Source organism: Gymnoscopelus microlampas, assembly GCF_963454915.1.
Source record: "Gymnoscopelus microlampas genome assembly, chromosome: 6".
NCBI classification, from domain to species: Eukaryota; Metazoa; Chordata; class Actinopteri; order Myctophiformes; family Myctophidae; genus Gymnoscopelus; species Gymnoscopelus microlampas.
Window position 1 is genome coordinate 40,279,418 of NC_139943.1, and position 19,376 is coordinate 40,298,793.

Sequence of the window (19,376 nt, forward strand, 5' to 3'; positions counted from 1 at the left end):
TACTTTACTTTACTTTAGTTGACTTTTGTGTATTCCCTTTTTGCAAGACCCATGGCCATAGACATACTGTTTCTGAGAATCCACACCATCTTCCACTTTCCCTTATTAAATTCCTCAAAATATTCAGAAAGTCTTTTCTCATTAGGTTCATTACACTGTAAAAGCAGAATGGAGATGAGAACATGTTGGTAGACGACTGCAGTTTCAGCAGTAGCATGGCTGTATTAAAAGAACATTTAACATTTTAAGGCAAATGTTTTGCACCCTGTCCGTCTGTCCGTCAGTGTGTGTGTGTCCGTCAGTGTGTGTGTGTGTGTGTGTGTGTGTGTGTGTGTGTGTGTGTGTGTGTGTGTGTGTGTGTGTGTGTGTGTGTGAGCAGCTAATCTGTGGCACCGTTGGGCCGATGGCAGCGAAACTGTGCACGCACACTCCCTGGATGCCAGAGCAGAACCTCTTTTCAGCCTGTTATAGTGCCACCAGGAGGTAGATTTTTTTTTATTTTGCCCAAACATCACACAAATCGGTACACAGTATCTATACTCTGTCCGATTCTTCATATTCCATCAACATTGCCCACAATAACCTACCTGACCTGGCGGAGAGTCTATATATATTTTATCTTCTTTTTAATGGATTCTATTTCTGCAAAAAGAAAACTCACTCCAAAAGAAAAGAAAAGAAAAGAAAAGAAAAGAAAAGAAAAGAAAAGAAAAGAAAAGAAAAGAAAGGAAAATAAAAGAAAAGGAAAGAAAAGGAAAGGAAAGGAAAGGAACTGACAACCTGACTCCCAAACAGTAGAGGGCGATAAAAGAAACCAAAACACAAATTTCCTTTTTGTTGTCTACATCAGGCAGCTGTGAAAGAGTGACTACAACCTATACCTCTATGACTACAACACGCACGTAAGTTGGTGCTTTGGCTCCGTGACCGTATAATGTACAACTTAACTTACTTATGTAATTATGAATGAAGTAGGATCGACTTCATTTAAAATAGGATTTACTTAGTAGATCCTATTTTAAAGTCACACAAAGATACTGCTGTGAAGAATGTCGGTACTGCTGAGCTACTGTACGAGCTATGTAGCCAAATGTATTCTCACGCATAGATGATATAGAAGACATGCCACGCGTTTACATCCCCGAACCTAACCGTTAACGTGAAATGACAAAAAAAAACGTAACACAAATAAATAAATACATCCAGCAATCTCCATAGTAATGTGTCCTCGCTTTATTACTCGTCCAGTTGACAGGGATCAAGTCGCGTTGCGGGTTGTTGATCCGGTCTGGCTGGGTCTAGAGCGGATACAGAAAGTGTGTGTGGATATATATATATATATAGAAGGCGGGCTCTAGACCGGATCACACACTGGTTAATTGGGATTTGGGAATAAAAAACTCCTGTTTACTTTTTTTTGTGTCATTCATATTCTCACAGGCCTCATCTTGGAAACAATGGAGAATGACAAGGAGACCCAGGATGAAGTGCCTGGGGGCCGCCACACACAGCCCGTGTGTCGCTTTTTCTCACAGGGAAGACATTGCAATTTTGGGAAGAAGTGCCGGTTTCTCCACGTAAGGGATGACGCCAGACTTGGCCAGGACAAGACAAATAGGACACTTAAGCTGGACTGTCAGGAAGAGACGTGCCAAAGTCAATCTGATGTCAATACACGGCTAGATGCAGAGAGCACTGGCGGTGTAGGTCCGAGACAGCCTACCAACACGAGGGCCACTACAGCATCAAGACGTGAGAGGGCAGGTCAACGTCCCTGTCGCTACTTTCTGTCAGGCTTTTGCGCTATGGAAGATAGATGTCGCTTCTGGCATCCGCCACAGTTCCCCCCGGCCGATGACCAGTCTGCTGCCCCCACGGCTGAAAGAAGGCTCACACAGAAGATGCCAGCGCCCCGTCCCAATGTTCTCCAGGAGGTGAAGCTCTGTGACCTGACGGAGGACATCACCAAGCAGCTACGAGAGACTGAGATCAGACAGATGATGAAGCGTTTCCCTAATGATCAGCTTATTATTCAGGAGCGAAGTGATGGCCAGGTTACTTTTTACAGGGCCACCGTTGAGGCCACGGATCCTGACTGGGTAAACATTGATTTCTGCTACAATCATTTTCTTCCTGGTAGCCACCTATTGATAACGCTATTATACATACGTTGATAACGCTATTATACATACGTAATTCACCCTAACACTTGTATGCTACATTTACCAGTGTCATAGTCCATCAAGGGTTATCATTTCCTGTAAAAGTGTAAATCATTGACTGGCCTTCACTTGAACTGTGATTGACTGGCCTTCACTTGAACTGTGATTTTATGGTCAGGATCCGATAGACTGATGTTATCTTTAAAATACACTGTCTTATGGCTTCTTACTCCCTGACAGCCTTTTGACCTGAAAGAAGTTGATATCATGGTGAGCTTCCCAGTGAATTATCCTCAGGAGGTAAAGACTATAACTTCTCATTATACATATGATATCACAAGGCATTTTGTGAACAAGTGATATTCATATTTGACTCATGTAAACCCGAAATAACACAGCTTTATGCTCTCCAGATTTTCACATTAGACATACCAACTGACCAGGACCTGCCATCAGTAATGGGAAGGTACAAAGAATTGCACTTAAAGTCTATTCAATATTTTGACTTGCAGACAATAGTATATGTTCAACAATTTGACAAAATGTAGGCATGTACAACAGGCATCACTGGAGTGGCTTCAAGCCAAGCACGCCACCAATCAGTTGATGGGAAAGGTGGAACTGCTGTTCCGACCATTTCTTCGCTGGCTGGACCGTAGTTTGGAGAGACTCTTCACCGAGGGAGCCAGACAGGTGAGGCTCTGACCCCATGTGGGGGTGTTCCAGGTCATTTCATACTTGGCCTCCAAGCCCATTAATGTCGTGTCTACTATTACTCTGTACCATGTATTAAACACATGAACATTGGTTCTGATCTCGTCTTTATAATCTTCCCACAGTTGAAAAAAGACGTAGAGTTAGAGAGAGCTGGATTACAGTTTGTGCCGTACCAGGAGCTCCAGGCAACAGTCTGCAAAGAGCCTGCTGGCGATGACCCACTGCACCCTGCCTCCCACACCACTGCCCACGAAGGTGACAGCGAGGGCGAGAAGAGCGAAGGAAACGGGACGGCGGAGGAGGATGGGAGAGCAGTGGATCAGGGGAGACTAGTCTGTGATGATGAACAACAGGAGGAAGGTGACCAGTCTCATCATCTAGTGGAGAACATTAAGATCAGTGAGCCCCGCAGAGGCACGGAGGTAAAGCTACTGGGTCTGAGGCTGGGAGAGGGCACAGCTACCGTAGTGGCCAAACAGATCACCATTTGTCTGCAGTGCAATAGGTAAGAGGAGAGGACCTCAGAGCACATAAACACTGTTTGTTTTCTTCACTAGATGAGAATATGGTCGGTGTAAGAGTTAACCCATTCAATCCGGGGACGTGTCTGTCATTTTTTATTTCTTTGGCTATTCAAAAATAGCAGATATACAAGCTCATAGCGAGGCACCAAGTGCCGCGCTATGAGCTTGTGGATCTGTTATTTTTGAAAAATTGTGAAAATGTGTGCAAATCTTTGAATATATATATATTTTTTTTTAAAGCGAACGTTTGTAAGGCAAATCTTTGCTTCTGGGGGTCCCTGGAACTAAACATTTTACAAATGTTCGCTTTAAAAAATATACATTTAAAGATACTTTTTCAAAAAATTGCAGATATACAGGCTCGTAGCGCTGCACTCGGTGCCATGCTATGAGCTTGTATATCTGCTATTTTTGAATAGCCAAAGAAATCTTGAAATTGACAGCGATGCGTTCCCGGATTGAATGGGTTAAGGAATGTGAACTGTGATGGTAGGTGTGATCCTGTTCTGTGTGTGTGTGCGCTCTGCCAGGTGTAAGGTGACAGCAGACCTGACTTTGAGCGGGAGGACTCCTTGCGTGGCTCAGTGTGAGAAGTGCAGTGCTAGCATCAGTGCCACATTCAGGCCCAGCATGCTGCACCACTACAGCGACGTCCTGGGCTACCTGGATTTGAACAGTGCCACTCCTGTTGACCTCGTGCTTCAGGAATGTCAGTTCACAGTTGGATGCCTGAGCTGTTCCCAGGATGGCCCTGTACAGGTGATGACACTAGTCTTATTCCATTGCCTCGTCCTTTTTTTTTGTTTTCTGATGAAAGGACGAACAAGCAATGTGAAAATATAATCACTGGCAGTGGTGGAAAAAGTTCTCTAATGTTTTACTTAAGTAAAAGTATCAATACTGCAATGTAGAAGTAGTCCGTTACCAGTAAAAGTCCGGAATTCAAAATGTAATTCAATAAAAGTACAAAAGTATTGGTATCAAAATGTACTTAAAGTACCGAAAGTAAAAGACTAAAATATTTGAAAATAGCAGATCTACAAGCTCACAACGTGACGCGTTGTGAGCTTGTAGATCGGCTATTTTCAAATAGCATAGGTGTACAAAAGGGCTAAAGTGGTTAATGTATGTTTTATAATGTCATAATTTATATCTGAAAAGTACAGTAAAAGTACAATATTTGCCTCATCACTGGTCATTTATTTACAGTATAATAATTTATGAGGTCTAAACCCAGCAGACCGCTTCTGAGGTAGCATTTTTGTTTTTCCACAGAGCCTCTCCTATGGTCAGACTAAGGAGTTTAATTGTGAGCACTGCCACAGCAAACTCAGTTTCCTCACTGACAGCACAAGATTCCAGTACATTCAGCCACGTTCCAACACAGCAGGTAGGAGACCTTATATAATGCTACCTAAGAAGCTTTTACAAAAGCACATACATACAGTACAGCATACAGATATTTAAATGTTGAATTAAAACGGTTACCTGCCTAATTATGTGGCTGTTTTGTGCACAGGCTCGAGTAGTAATGCTCTGAACTATCGGAGGAACATAAGGGACCCTGCTGTGCAAAAAGGGAAGCCACTGCCAGAAAATGGAACCTGCAAACATTATAAACAAAGCCGCCGCTGGCTTAGGTATTGGACCGTATTTTGATCCATTGTGCATTGTTGAGTTGAGCATGGAGCACCGCCTGTAGAAGTAAGCAATGTTCTTGGGTCCTCAGGTTTTCTTGCTGTGGCCGGGCCTATCCATGTGATGTGTGCCACGATGAGGACCAGGACCACCTCATGGAACTAGCCACCAGGATGATCTGTGGCCACTGTGCCAAAGAGCAGGTAAACTAAGGCGCCTAGGCCCAGAGAATGACCTTGCATATACATTACGCCGGTGCCCAGTCAGTAGATGCAACTGATATTCCTGTATTCCTAGTTCAAAATAAAGAAGTAACAGACTAAAATATGTATAAGTACACAATAAAAGCAAGATCCAGTGCAAATGGGGGTGGAAAGTACACCAGGCCTATACGATAATCCCAACACATAAAATGTTTGTTGCCACAGCCGTACACCAATGACAAGCCGTGCATTGCCTGTGGAGGCATGATGACAAGAGGAGCTCGAACCAGCTTCTGGGAGGGGGGGCTGGGCTGCAGAAGCAAAGTCAAAATGAACAGGTACTGTACATGTGCATCTCTTCCTCATTGTCTACTTGTCTTGTGGTACACAAGATTTTAATATAAATCAACATGACTGCTCATCACTAATTTTATATTATTCCTCCATTGTTAACAGGAATGATCGACAAAAATATGCCAACACTAACAAGACAGTGTCACGGAAAGCAGCCAGTGTAAAGAAATAGTCCACAAGGGAAAACAGAATCACACTCACTGACCTATGGTGATTTTTATTTTGCTGCATTTCAATGAAATGATGCCCAATTTTCTGAATGAATCAGTTAATGATTAGTTATTTGAGTCTGAAATGAATTCCTGATTAGTCATTTGAATCTGAAAAGCATCAAAGACGGACCTCAAGTGAGGATGTTTAATATCCTCACTTGAGAGGTCAGTCTTCATGGAATCTGATCATGTATATTTGATATAAACATAATAAATGTGGAATTGATTCCATTGCTTTGACTCTATGCTCATTTTTGGCATTCAGTATAATAAATCGTCTTTGTTTGCAAACGTTGTAACAGCATTACGTTTCTTGGAAAGCTCCTTATACTTGTGTGGGATTTGTGAACAGCACAGAAATCTGTGCAGAGTATAGTCACTTTTCTAATAATGTTATGTAAGACTATGTGGAAGTTTTTGGCATTCAGTATAATAATCGTCTTTGTTTGCAAACGTTATCATCTTTTCTGCAAATGTCAGGGTTAAATTGTCAATTGAATTAAATACTTTATTGAGCTAATACAGTACTGTGTGTAATTATGCTGTGCAAAGAAAAATAGACACTGACTGAGTTTAACCATGATTAGAATATCAAAGTTATACATACCAAAAACAGCCAGCGAGATTAGATGACATTCTGTATTAAAAGGTTAGAGTCAGTGTGTAGTAAACCCTTAAGGTCATTACACACCAGCGAATATACGCAAAATCCGGACTCGGTCCGAGTAAATAATAGACACTTTTTCGCTCAGTGAAACTAATGCGGAAGCTTGCATTGACTTTATAAGGTTTTAAAAAAAAACATATTATTTGCATGAAAAAATCGCCCCCGGTGTGTAAGGACCTTTAGCCTGGCTCCAGCCCCTGAATCGCTAGCCATGCCCATTAAAAAAATATGTTCAGGCAGTGCAACAAAATAAATTCAGGCTAAACCTAGCATTCTGTTATCAATAGTCCTCAATAATCTTAAACTAAGAATGTAGGTACAAGGAATGCAGCTGAATGGTAAACAATACATGGAATAATGACATACTTCAGTACTAGTAGTAGCTGTAGATAATAATTTTGCATTAATATCCACTAACATGTAGTTTTGGTGTAGATAGATTAGATAGATTTATTGTCATTCAACAGTACATGACATGCATAATTGAACGAAATATCGTTCCACTGGCTTACTATAATCTAAAACTACTCCTAGTTAAAATAATGCTAAAATACTACAATATTGAAATCACCACGAATAATCACAGTCAGTTCATAATGAGACAGAAATATTGCAGTAAATATTGAGTCCTTAGCAGTATGTAGGAGAAAGGTTAGGGGATATTGCACTTGTAGGGGACTATTTGCCATTTTTAGAGTTCACACGACTTGGGGAAAAAAACTCTTGCAAAATCTGTCTGTTCTGCTCCGGATGCTGCGGAACCTTTTGCCAGAGGGCAACAGAGTGAACAGTCCATGATGTGGGTGGGTAGGGTCTGTCCTGATGTTATTGGCCCTAGTCAGACAGGGGTTGTGAGCAATGTATGGTCTCTTTTCAGGACATCAAATGGACCTGTGTTTGACATCATTATCTAACTTTTATTGAAATATAGGGTCGATGTGCTCGTTGTACACTGCCTGAGTGATGTATTAGGTTGATGATAAGAAGAGTTCAAGAAGAGTTCAAGAAGAGTTCAGACACTGAAAAATGGCAATTTTAAATCCTATAGCTCACATTGGATTTATATTTAATTTCCTGAGAAAACTTATTTAAGGAGTCCATTCCATTTCTATGGGGAAAACGAGTCCCTTATATTTGCTGACGACTTGAGTTTTAATTCTACTTGCAGTATGTCTTGTCTCACATGTATCCTCTCTCTGCCCTTGGTGTCCTCTCTACTGAAATTGTCTTTTTACTTGTTTCTTACTGATATTTGACCCAATTACACCAGTAGATGGTGCCAAGCAAGCCTGCATTGCTCCTAATGTTGTGTTTTTGAACAATTGTGAGTTGAAATCATTGTTCTTTTGCCTTTTCTTTGGTTTGGTTAATCTGGTTAATTTGGTTTGGATTTGGTTAATCTGTTTTGTTAATTCTGAGCTGTACAAAACGGTTGTATCACTGCTCTGTTACGAGAGCAAAGTCCCTTGTTCAGCGCTATATAAAGGGAGGACTTTTCTCTTGACCCTGAAAACTTGCAACAGCCTGCACTGCTACCATACCAAGATGCTGAACATCACTGATGTGTCTCTGCAGCTCAATATCTCCAGGTCTTCAGACCGCGTCCTGCAACCTCTCTGGGACTATTTGCTTTTGCACCATCTGCCACTCATCTCATCTCCCTTCTTGCCTGTCGTGCTCGTCTCCTTCAGCTATTTCTTTATCAGCGTACCCTTTGCTGTGCTGGATGTCTTGGGAGACCGGCTGCCTTTTTTCCATCAGTACAAGATCCAGCCTGACAGGTGCCCAACACTGAAAATGATGGCAAAATGCTTAATGGTGGCTGTTTATAATCACCTGGTCTTTGTTCTGCCAGCAGTGCTCATCGGCACGTTAATACTTCCTGCTCCAGTCCTGCCAAACATTGCTCCCACTGTGTATGAAGTGTTCACTGATGGACTGGCTGCACTTCTCCTCTTTGACACCCAGTATTATATTTGGCATTTTGTGCATCACAAGCATCCACAGCTGTACCGATGGGTCCATGCCATTCACCACGAGTACCTATCTCCCTTCTCATGGTCTACACAGCAACTCAGCATCCCAGAACTGATGACTGTTGGGTTTTGGAGCAACCTGGATCCTATCCTTTTAAAATGTCACCCGTTCACCACCTGGAGTGTCACTGTTCTCAGTCTGTGGTTGTCCGTGGAGGACCACATAGGGTACGACCTGCCATGGGCCCTCAATCACCTGGTGCCGTTTGGTCTGATAGGAGGAGCACCAGCACATGACATGCACCACCAGAAGCCAAGCAGTAACTATGCTCCATTCTTCTGCCATTGGGACAGAATATTTGGCACTGCTGTGCCTCTTGAGAAGACTGTGAAAAAATATAAAAATATGTAAGAAGTGAACAACTACAACCTGTAAACAGTTCTTATTTGTATGCTGTACTTTTTAAGTAAATGTGTATTTATAATATATTTTCTTACAACTTTTCATTCCATATATAAAACTGCATGATCTCAATCAGGATGCTGTCATCATCTTGCTTTTTTAATGTAGCACAGAATCAAAAATGTCTTGTAATTTTTGCACTTGAAATTAAATTAAAGTGTTATGACATGCATTTTTACAACTTTTAAAATCATTGTCTTTATCAAGGTGATGTCTTTTTTTTCTCTTTCTTTTTTACAGTATATGTCTTTGGCTGTGATGGCACAGTTTGCACTTTATTTTTCACCAGTGAATTTTCAGACAGTATCAGAAGGCAAAAACTTCCACATAGTCTTACATAACATTATTAGAAAAGTGACTATACTCTGCACAGATTCCTGTGTTGTTCACAAATCCCACACAAGGACAAGGAGCTTTCCAAGAAACGTAATGCTGTTACATGGAACACACATAAGGGGAAAGTTATCTGTCCTTAGTTTAATTTATTTTACTTGCTTTGGCCACTAAGGGCATTAAGTGTCTTTAGCCTTTTTGGGCCCTATTTACAGTATTGGGATAATAGTCTAGATGTGTAGAATAAAAAATATACAGTATGTTTGTATATATATACATATTCAAATTCAATTATAGGGGACCTACAAGGACTTCACTTTGGTATGCAGTGCAGTGAAAACCCATCATAAAATAAGATTTTATTAGGAGTTTATGGGACATGCTTCCAGAGAGGTGGCTACTAAACTATGCAGCGCACAAAAAAGCGAACAGCTTAATATCCATTAGCAGGTTTCATAGGCTATTGCTCAGATCATTTTAGTTTCAGACCACAGATGGATAGCTTTGAAATATGAGAATACATTGTAAAAAATGTACGTAAGTTGGGACAATTAAAGGTAGGGTGAGTGATTTTCATTTGTTAAAATGAGTTAAATAGCTCTATATTCTGATGGTAATCATTGATTTTTAGGCTTTTCTGCCTTTATTGGATAGTAGTGAAGAGTGACAGGAGGGAGAGACAGGTAGTGACACGCAGCAAAGGCCGTCGGGTTCGGCAATCGAACCCACGACACACTGCCACTCAGGTTGCGTTGAGAGCCTATATTTGCTGTGAGCCTTAACCACTAGGCCACCCGCGCCTCATAATCATTGCAATAGATTGGTTGTTCAGTAACAGGGGGTCTTCCCTGTCTCTTCAGCTCTTCAGTAAACAGAAATGCATTTTCAGATTGTGATACCAATTTGATCCAATCAGGAGACAACACACACAGGATACAGATTTAACAAGTGAAATTGGAAGTGATGACACAAAGAAATGAGCAGACAAAAGTGGAACTTGAACACTACAAAATTGAAGCCAATAAATGGGTGAGAGTACCCAGTACCCATTTATCGGCTTAACTTTTCCTGATTAGATGAAATTTTGCAACAAACCTTAAAATATATTTTCTGATTATTGAAGAGCTGGAGAGACAAGGAGACCACTGTTGAACAAACACTGTATAGCAATGATTACCATCATAATATAGTGATTTATTTGTTTATAAATATTTAATAAATATAAATAATAAATAATTATTTATTTGTTTTCACTTACCGTACCCTACCTCTAAGTTGACAAATATTTAGCGTTAAGCCGATGTTTAAATCTTAATACTATTTTGTGAATAACAGTGGATTTAGTAAGTATATGCAAAATACCACAGTATCCCAAATGAATTAGTAAGACTATTGTAAAGTCTTCACAGAAACGTTTTGTTTGTTTGTTTTTTACCCCAAGTCATCAACTGATATCTTATCTATACAGATGATGGTACAGGCTCAATACAGTACAGCTGTGAGGGGAAACATTGATCTGTTATCTATCTGACATAGTTAACATGCATATGTGCATGCATATGTGCAAAACAAGATTTAAATACGGTAAGTTTTATTGTCACCAAAAATATAAAACAAAGAAATCAGTGAAGACTCTTGTTTAAATATTGCACAAACATGTTTGCAATCTGTCCAATATTCTCTGTTGGGTGCATCTTGGTATAGCTGATGAACTGCCGCCGCAGTTTCCGTAACTCTGCCATGTTGAAGCTCCTGGTGAGCTCAATGTTTAACACTGAGTTAAGGATATTAAAACAAATGGAGAAATGCAATTACACACACTAGCATTATATAGGCTCTGTGCATAACTGTTGTCCGCTAACTACCACAGGTGGCATACCCATTTCGGGTTTTGGTTAAGTTTGGCACCAGAACCGGGTAGGGCACCAGCGGTACAGTAGGTAGTCAGCGGACTACAGTTATGTAGTTGGTATTGTTTGGTCCAAAATAAGGAATGAACTATCCTTCATCACAAACAAATACTGCATATCTCAATCTCAGTGTTTTATATAGGAATGTTCAAAGAGATAATGCATATTAAAAGTGAATGTCCATGGGATATTTAAAAAAAGAAAGAGAAAAACATGTTCGGCACCTTAAACAAAAAAAAATGTGCTCAATTGTTAAACACTTCTTTACACCTGTAAACCGCTGATGTGACAATAATGTTGATTCTGATCTTGGCTGGGTAATCATTTTAAAAGTGATCCACAGAGGAATGTGAAAGTTTTGGCTTCTGAGAATGTCTCAAGCAGAGTAACTCATTAAACAGTTCTATCCAAATATACAACCGTAAGCACTGACAGGCAATCCCAATCATAATGCTCAGTTGCCTTCAAATGAATTCAATTATAAAGTATATTCTTGATGCACGTGCTAATCAGCTCACCCTGCTCGGAAGTCTAGTCTGGGTCATTTGTTACAAGGTGATGTTGCCTTCCAAGTGGAAATTGAATATTGCCTGCCTAGGCTTTGAGAAATAAATTGTATGTGACATGTTATGAAAAGTTTAGATTTTAGAATGCTAAGTAATAGTTATGAATGACACCTTATTTGTGCAAATACAGGATAAAAACACATGCAAGTATAACATAATTATGCATTTAGATGATCAAAGTACTCACTTTTGAAAACTATTTCTGATTATAGAATAGTAAACATTATCTAAATAAGGATATCTTTTCTGTAGCTCCTTGTACGACAATGACATCTCCAGGAACACTCGTCTTCTGTGCATTGAGAATTGCCTAGAATAGGGAAGAAAAAATACATGTTTATACATGTTTATTATTATATGTAGAAGTTATTTGAATTGCGGTTGATGCACATACACACTGACAATGCACACTGCAAGGACACTCAATGCACAAATACAGACCGGCTTCCCCAAAAGATATAATCACTATACCACAACAATGTTAGTTGTCAATCAAACTATTAGTACAAATGGTAGAACACGGACAAGGTTAAATAAGTAAAGGTGTGTCTGACGAAGGCACAGAGAATGCTAAATAAAAAAATAATAATACATAAAATAAAGTCTCACCATTAAGACATCCTGTGTGACCTTGTCCAGCTCATGCAAAAAGTTTGTAGAGGACAATGGTTGCTGCAGAGAGTTAAAAACAAAACGTTTTGTTAGCAAAGACACTGTAGTTATGATCTCCAGCTCTAGAGTAACATGCTCCATCCTAGCATACTATTACTTTAGGATTCAATTCCACTAAAGCCTTCTATTTTAAAACTTCCCAATGTTATCTTCCTTTCTGCTTTCCTAATATCCATGTCCCTCTTTGCTTTTCTTCTCTAAGTGGTTTAATTGAATACACTTTCAAATAGTGGTAAGAACTTACCACCCTATTTAAAAGAATTACCATCTAATAATACATCCTGCTTGCAAAAGAAATTGAATGGCAGACCAATGGCCATGGGCCCTCGTACTTTATGTTCTGCTTAAGCTCTATGCCTGTAAGCATGCCAACTGGGAGCGAGTTGCACCAGCTTTGTGTAAGTCCTTACAAAGTCTAGCTGTGTAATGTCATTTATTTACAATTACAATTATTTTATAGAGATGGTTTCTGCTTCTCATCTGAATTCATGTTTCTATACCCCACCAAAGAGCACCTGCCATCCATGCAGCACTCTGCTTGCCACTTTTTTTTGTTTCAGTAAATCTCTAGTTAGTTACTATGAACTTATCACACAACCTTAGCCAGTGGATCTATGAATAGCTGTTGAAACCCTGCCCAGGGATCTGATAGAATTGCTCACACTCTGTGTAGACTGGTTTGGTGGTGGTGCTTTTCTTTTGAAAATGGCGTCAGAGATGTCTTCGAACGGAAGCGTGTCCTCTTTCTGGATGGTGAAGAGAGGACTGTCCCATCGGTTTCTGGAGTCAGGAGCTTCAAATCTCAGCACTAATGCATCTAAGCTACAAAAAAAAGAGAAAAAGGAGAAAGAGACCAGACATGAGACAAGAGAATGCACAACACCTCCATAGAGTCCATATTCCGGGGCAAACATTTGGCAAAAATAACAGATCTACAAGCTCACAAGTTGCAACACGTTGTGGTCTTGTAGATCATCTATTTTTGGTGAAGAGATTTGGTGTAGAGGGAACTAGTATAAACCCCTGGCGGACTCCAGTCCAGTTAACAAAGAGTATAGGATTTAAGTGGTTAATTCAACTGAAATAATGTGCTTAGAAAATTGCCCAGAAAAGACAAGCAATTGTAGTTGTGCATAATGAGGAACTTTGTTGTGCATTCTCACTTACATCTCCTGCGTGAACTGCTCAGCCGGGTCCCTGGTGCCATTCCATTCTGAACTCACTTCAGCAGAGGTCAAACAGTACACCTTCACGAAAAAGACAAATGATTTCTTGGCTTTATCTAATTGAAATAGCAAGGTTCATTTATTTGGCAAAACTACAAAAAGCCAACCCGTTGTAAAACAAGTCTGCTACAACATTTTCTCTTTTGTACCTACCAGGCAGTGAGGTGTCTGTGTGTGTTTGATGATACAGTAAAGCTCATATCTGTAACCTGCAGGGCACATGAAGTTCAAAGGTAAAGATGTGAAAAAAGGTCAATGCCTTTAATAAATGCAGCTTGAGAGAGTAGCCTACAGGAGATTGATAAAGATTTACCTTTGATGTAATTTAACGAATCCAAAATTACAATATCATCCTTGTTGACCCTCCTAAACAGGTGTTTGGAACAAGGAATAAATGCATTTTAAAAAATGACAATGAACATCAATGGAAGATCTTAACCTAAATCAAATAAAGTTACAAAATGAAAGAAGAAAAAAAACACCTCTCTACTTCAGCTTTTAAACTCCCTCTGACATTCTTTTCCTTCTGTGAATCTGAAACAGACACGAACAACCCTTTGTCAGAACAAGCAATTTTCCACATAATTACACATAACTATGTTGGTTTTGTGACAGGCAGCAGCGTAAACTACAGTCAGTGGTGTAAAGTAACTAAGTACATGTACTCAAGAACAATTGTTATACTTTACTGGAGTATTTCCAATACTTTTACTTCTACTCCACTACACCTCAGAGGCAAATATTATACTTTTACTCCAATACAATTATTTGAAAACTTTAGCTACTCATTAATTTTTAGATTTGATTATTATTACAAAACATACATTAGCCTCTTCACTTCAGCCCTTCGGCTTCGGCTATTTGAAAATAGCCAATCTACAAGCCAGCTCACAAGCTACGTGTTGTGAGCTTGTAGATCTGCTATTTAAATAAAAAAAATTATACATTTTGAACACTTGTGAAATGGGACATTCTGCACAATGAATACTTTTACTTTTGGTACTTCAAGTACATTTTGATGCCAATACCTTTATACTTTCACTCAAGTAAATTGTGCATACAGGACTTTTCCTAACATAGTATCTATAGCCCTGAAACATGAACGCCCCTGGTTTATAGTGGTGTTCCATTTGTTTTACATTGCCAACTCTCACATGTACATAAACATTCAGATTTCAAATATAAAGTGCTTATCCCCGAGCCACGAATGTTACAAGGCAACCCGGACCGCGATAAGTACCCGTATCTCCCGTATTGTTCAATAAAAAGCATTTTAATCCGATCGCCGGCCATTTTCTCCAAATTTTCTTCGATGCTTTCAACCATGCGACACTAATGGTTGGGAGGTGTATTGCACGCTGACACATTACCCCAAAAACCGTTAAGTAAAACATGTGAGTACTGTTTCCATCACTGACTAGAGTGTGATCAAAATGTCATCAGCACTTTACCAGCATAGACAGTGTTCTTCTTCTCAACGCCCATCGTCCCATCATCGCCCACAACGTGAACCTTTCTGTCTGTGTTCTGCTCAAAGTAGCTCTTTAGTTCTCCTGCCCTCCGTGTTTTACCACTACAGGGAAAACCACACATCACGATCAGCGGCATGGTTTAGCTCTGAAGTATTATTATTATTAGATCCTGATCCTGATCTGTTTGCTTCACTGACTGAGCATGTTGTTATTTCTTCTTCTTCTTCTTTAAATTTCCATGGCGGCGGATGTTGTTTAATTAACCCGGAAGTAATCGTTTCAGGATGACGTCCCAAAAGGGGCGTTACCACAAGTGGTGATCATCAGACATTTTCATGTCAAGTACCAAAATTACTCAGTGGTGTAAAGTAACTAAGTGCATGTACTCAAGTACTGTACTTGAGTACAGTTTTAAGGTATTTTTACTTTCTTCAATATTTACAATTTACAATACTTTTACTTCTACTCCACATTTCAGAGGAAAATATTGTACTTTTACTCCACTACAATTATATGAACATTTTAGTTACTTGATTATTATTATTATTTGATTTATAAAGATCTGCTATTTTCTAAAGATTTGTTATACATTTTGAACTTGTGAAATGGGATTCTGCACAATGAGTAGCCTACTTTTACTTTTGGTACTTTAAGTACAGTATATTTTGATGCCGATACTTTTGTTCTTTTACTCAAGTACATTTGTATTTAAAATAATAATAATAATAATAATAATAATAATAATAATAATAATAGGGGCTTATTATAGACAGTGTTTAAAATGTTCCTTTTAATGCATTTAATAGCATCAACATTTGTATCATCATTTATATGATCAACAATTACATCTTCTTGTCTGATTCATGGTCAGGTTTCATTGATCTAACCTTTCAATCCATGTTGCTTTAAGCATTAGGTATCAGTGTTAAACATGTTTTAATCTACGTAATGATATTAAAATACAATTCCAATGCACTCTAGTCAGATTATTTAAAATATTGCATTGATACCTTGGATATGATGTTGTAATAAATTCTAAAAAGTCTAAAAACAGGGAAATTAGCCCAAATGAGCCCAAAAAAAATCAGATAAGTAGGCTATAGCTTTCTGTATCAATTTATTACATGACATAACTTAGACACAATACTCAAATTATGAGTGAGCCACAAACATGCAACATGATTGACCTAAAGCAATGGCTTCTGCACATTGATAACCGCATCTTCATGTATCAAAATTGGCACCTCAAAAAAACAATCAAACAATCTTCAGGCAGGATCCTGCTTGCTGTAAGAAAAGAAAAACATAATATAAAATACACACATGCTTCAGTATACACAAACATATACACTTAAAATCACACATATCGATAATATCTACTGTACATAAATTATAATACATTCTACTAACATGTCCAAGCCCTGTTTGTGTTGAGCATGTAGAGCAATTTTTAACAGCTCAAAGATCATCTCCCTCAGGTCCTCTGCTTTATATGATGGGATGACAGCTTCCACTTTACTGGGTAGATCAACATTTGCCAACACAGACTCCAAAATAGTGCTGTCCACAACACTTTTCTTGCCCATGAAGTGACCTTACAGAACAAAGCACATCATTTCAATGTGAACAATTACAATACAAATATGTTCTACATTTTTGTAAAAAAAAAAAAGTAAAAGAAAAAAGAAAGAAAGAAAGTAAAAAGAATATATGACTTTACCTGTTGCCCATAGATTTCCCCTCGGGTTCACCTTGATCTTTGAAACTTTATTTCTGAGTTCTGTTAAATCTAGAGTCATAGAAGACGTCATTGCAATATATGAGATTAGAATAAAAGAAGACAGAAATCCAGTTCTGCAAATCCCTGGCAATGTTCCACTCATCATTTATACTGTATGTATTATTCAATGAGACAATGGTGAACCCCTCTAGGATTTCAATCTCTATGCACTTCTGCTACTCAAGACCAGAGCCTGGCAGTTATAAGGAGAAGGGATGGGCTTAATATTCAAATAGGATGAAATCACCCACCAGCGGTTGGTCCCTTATGTGATGATGTGTTAAGAGTGTACCATTCTAACCTGCTGTGGCCACTTCAAAGCATATCAGCAATCCAACAGAAATCATTCTCATGCACAAATGCCATCTCTGAAAATAGAAGAATAGCTTTGCTTTGACATCATGTGGTTCTGTGGTATTAGAGCCAGCACTTCTAACATTTCAGACTGAAGACAAAGAGACATTAATTTCAACAATTTATTTTATGTTTGAAGTAAACATACTTCAAATATAAAGTATACAGCAAGGCACAAGGGCCATTGTATGCTGAATATATGTGTGTTAATTTGTACACAGATTATCTTACTGTTCTTACTGTACACAGTATCAAAGGTACAAATGTCTCTCAACCTATGCTCTCAACCAGTATTATAAAACAGAAACAAGGTGAAACATTACATTTCATTTTGGCCCCTCTACTTTTCACAGTGGCTATATAAGGACAGATGCTTAGGATTACAGAGAAATAAACCACTCATATAGCACTAAAATAGGAGGTTCAGTTGCTTATTAAGTCAATATGACCATATATCAATATCCTTCCGAAAATAATGTATGCAATTGAATGTGGGAGATATATGCACATTGAATTGCAATTTTTACATTGCACTGAATTCACCTGCCACTCCTCAAAGCCACATTAATCAATGACATTGACTATGGAGGTAGGAAAGATCATATACAGTACAACACAACATACAATTTGTATGGTATTGTATTGTATTGACAATTAGGCCACTACTTTTTATAACCTGCCCCGGGACTACAGATGAAAATTAGCTCTTTAGCTAACTCTGGCACATTGTGGAAACTGAAATGTTTATTTTTTTTCATTTTCCAGCTCCAGGCTGACATACAACCAAAAATGCATTACAATTGTATAATACACATTTCAGTAAAAAAAAGAAATCTGCATTCCAAAAAAAATAAAAATAATAATGGGTGAAAAATGAAAAGAAATATATATATAGTATGTATCAAAGTAGATTCCAGCAACACTGTAATGCAAATACCATCTATTTATAGGCTGAGGCTTCGGTACAAGACCTTCGTCAGAACATGTGGAGAGTGAAATTACACAATCCAAATATACTTCAGTGTGGAGGCGTGAACAACAAGTGCAGGCAGGTGCACTCAGCAATCAGCAAGTCAATCAGGTATCAGTCATGAAGTCAGTGTATGACAGATTCAGAGAATTAGTTGATTCCGAAGAAAGCCTAAGGGCCGAAACGTCAAATAAAAATACACATGGAACCAGAATGTGCAACGTTTTCCCCTCCTATTTAAGATTGTTCCCGAAGGTCAGCACCTCATCAAACCCTTGGTGTGCGTTACTGCTGCAATAGAATCAGAGAATAAAAAGAGATGTTTTCTGGATCTTTAACCTGCAAATATGTTTTGCAGGTTTTAATATACAGTACACCTATGCTTTGATGTTTATAAGGAGTTGGTATATCTTGTACCTTAGTCTAGGCGTACTTATTTTTCCATGTCATGACTTTTGATAGTTTGGTCTGTAGTCTGACTATTCATGTCTCTTATGTTGCCTTGTTACCCAGATGTTGTGTACTGATGGTCAATCTTTATGACTCTGTATGAAGATGTTTGATTTGTTTATAACGTACAATACTGCTTTTGTTTACTTTCTTTTATCCTTTATATTTCTGAGACTAGGTTACTCAGTATTGATGATACCTGATTTACTTCCTTTGCGTAATGTGTGCACCTGTCTTTCACGCCTCCACTCCAGTCATTTCACTCTCCATGGGAGCATTATGTAATATTCTCTGAGAATCTCATCCGATTTCAGAGCGCTCTGGTTTTGACATGATAGTGTTCTTGTACCCAAATAAACCGATAAAGTGTTTGGATTTCAATGTTATGGTCTATTTTGAGAGGGAAGAATTGAAATTCAAGTTCAATTCTATGCTAGGGGATTTTTTAACCTAACTAACCCTTAGTTACAACAACAATGTTCTTGAGAAATTTGATTATGACAGATTATAAAGACTGCTATGTCTGTTTAGAGACATGAGGCCTACTAGCTTCTGTAAGCGGCCACTGCCTTGTGTTGCCTAAACACAGTTCACCTAACAGCTAAATCCACAGACGATATTAACAGAAAGGGGAAACATTCTTTTTTACCAAATGCATTGTTGTCAAATGTCAAATGTATATGCGTTTTCAGGACTGCAGTGTGGACAGAGATTATTTCAGCTAAAA

General features: G+C 38.7%; 3 protein-coding genes across 5 annotated transcripts; 2 read left to right on the plus strand and 1 right to left on the minus strand.

Moving 5' to 3' along the window:
- Positions 1 to 847: 847 nt before the first annotated feature.
- On the plus strand, positions 848 to 6,276 carry LOC311046614 (uncharacterized protein). 2 transcript variants are annotated; one of them, XM_084059052.1, is made up of 12 exons: positions 848 to 902; positions 1,441 to 2,099; positions 2,403 to 2,462; positions 2,576 to 2,628; positions 2,711 to 2,855; positions 3,002 to 3,384; positions 3,934 to 4,162; positions 4,679 to 4,793; positions 4,923 to 5,043; positions 5,133 to 5,244; positions 5,470 to 5,582; positions 5,701 to 6,276. In XM_084059052.1, the coding sequence occupies exons 2-12, from the start codon at positions 1,458 to 1,460 to the stop codon at positions 5,768 to 5,770; spliced, it is 2,043 nt and encodes a 680-aa protein (XP_083915178.1). In that variant the 5' UTR covers positions 848 to 902; positions 1,441 to 1,457; the 3' UTR covers positions 5,771 to 6,276. The 2 variants fall into 2 exon arrangements, with proteins under 2 accessions (XP_083915178.1, XP_083915179.1); XM_084059053.1 differs by having other exon boundaries at positions 2,403 to 2,432.
- Positions 6,277 to 6,964: 688 nt separating this feature from the next.
- Positions 6,965 to 8,865, plus strand: ch25hl1.1 (cholesterol 25-hydroxylase like 1, tandem duplicate 1; the record flags this gene model as incomplete). The annotated part of the gene is made up of 1 exon (XM_084059572.1): positions 6,965 to 8,865. The coding sequence occupies exon 1, from the start codon at positions 8,023 to 8,025 to the stop codon at positions 8,863 to 8,865; it is 843 nt and encodes a 280-aa protein (XP_083915698.1). The 5' UTR covers positions 6,965 to 8,022.
- A 1,432-nt stretch (positions 8,866 to 10,297) lies between these two features.
- kti12 (KTI12 chromatin associated homolog) lies at positions 10,298 to 15,327 on the minus strand. 2 transcript variants are annotated; one of them, XM_084059066.1, is made up of 9 exons: positions 15,075 to 15,327; positions 14,106 to 14,157; positions 13,937 to 13,989; positions 13,777 to 13,832; positions 13,565 to 13,644; positions 13,060 to 13,219; positions 12,335 to 12,397; positions 11,965 to 12,035; positions 10,298 to 11,013 (listed from the first exon to the last, which is right to left on the minus strand). In XM_084059066.1, exons 1-9 carry the CDS (start codon positions 15,229 to 15,231, stop codon positions 10,872 to 10,874), a joined length of 834 nt encoding a protein of 277 aa, XP_083915192.1. In that variant the 5' UTR covers positions 15,232 to 15,327; the 3' UTR covers positions 10,298 to 10,871. The 2 variants fall into 2 exon arrangements, with proteins under 2 accessions (XP_083915192.1, XP_083915193.1); XM_084059067.1 differs by having other exon boundaries at positions 10,955 to 11,023; positions 11,913 to 12,035.
- Between the last annotated feature and the right edge of the window lie 4,049 nt (positions 15,328 to 19,376).

Excerpts from the sequence above, each read along its gene's own strand:
- LOC311046614 (XM_084059052.1), top strand. The coding sequence starts at position 1,458 with ATGGAGAATGACAAGGAGACCCAGGATGAAGTGCCTGGGGGCCGCCAC. Across the intron at positions 2,629-2,710 it reads CTGCCATCAGTAATGGGAAG|GCATGTACAACAGGCATCAC; the intron begins GTACAAAGAATT and ends GACAAAATGTAG. Across the intron at positions 4,163-4,678 it reads CCCAGGATGGCCCTGTACAG|AGCCTCTCCTATGGTCAGAC; the intron begins GTGATGACACTA and ends GTTTTTCCACAG.
- kti12 (XM_084059066.1), bottom strand. The coding sequence starts at position 15,231 with ATGCCGCTGATCGTGATGTGTGGTTTTCCCTGTAGTGGTAAAACACGG. Across the intron at positions 13,990-14,105 it reads TTAAAAGCTGAAGTAGAGAG|GAGGGTCAACAAGGATGATA; the intron begins GTGTTTTTTTTC and ends ACACCTGTTTAG. Across the intron at positions 13,833-13,936 it reads TTCGTTAAATTACATCAAAG|GTTACAGATATGAGCTTTAC; the intron begins GTAAATCTTTAT and ends TGTGCCCTGCAG.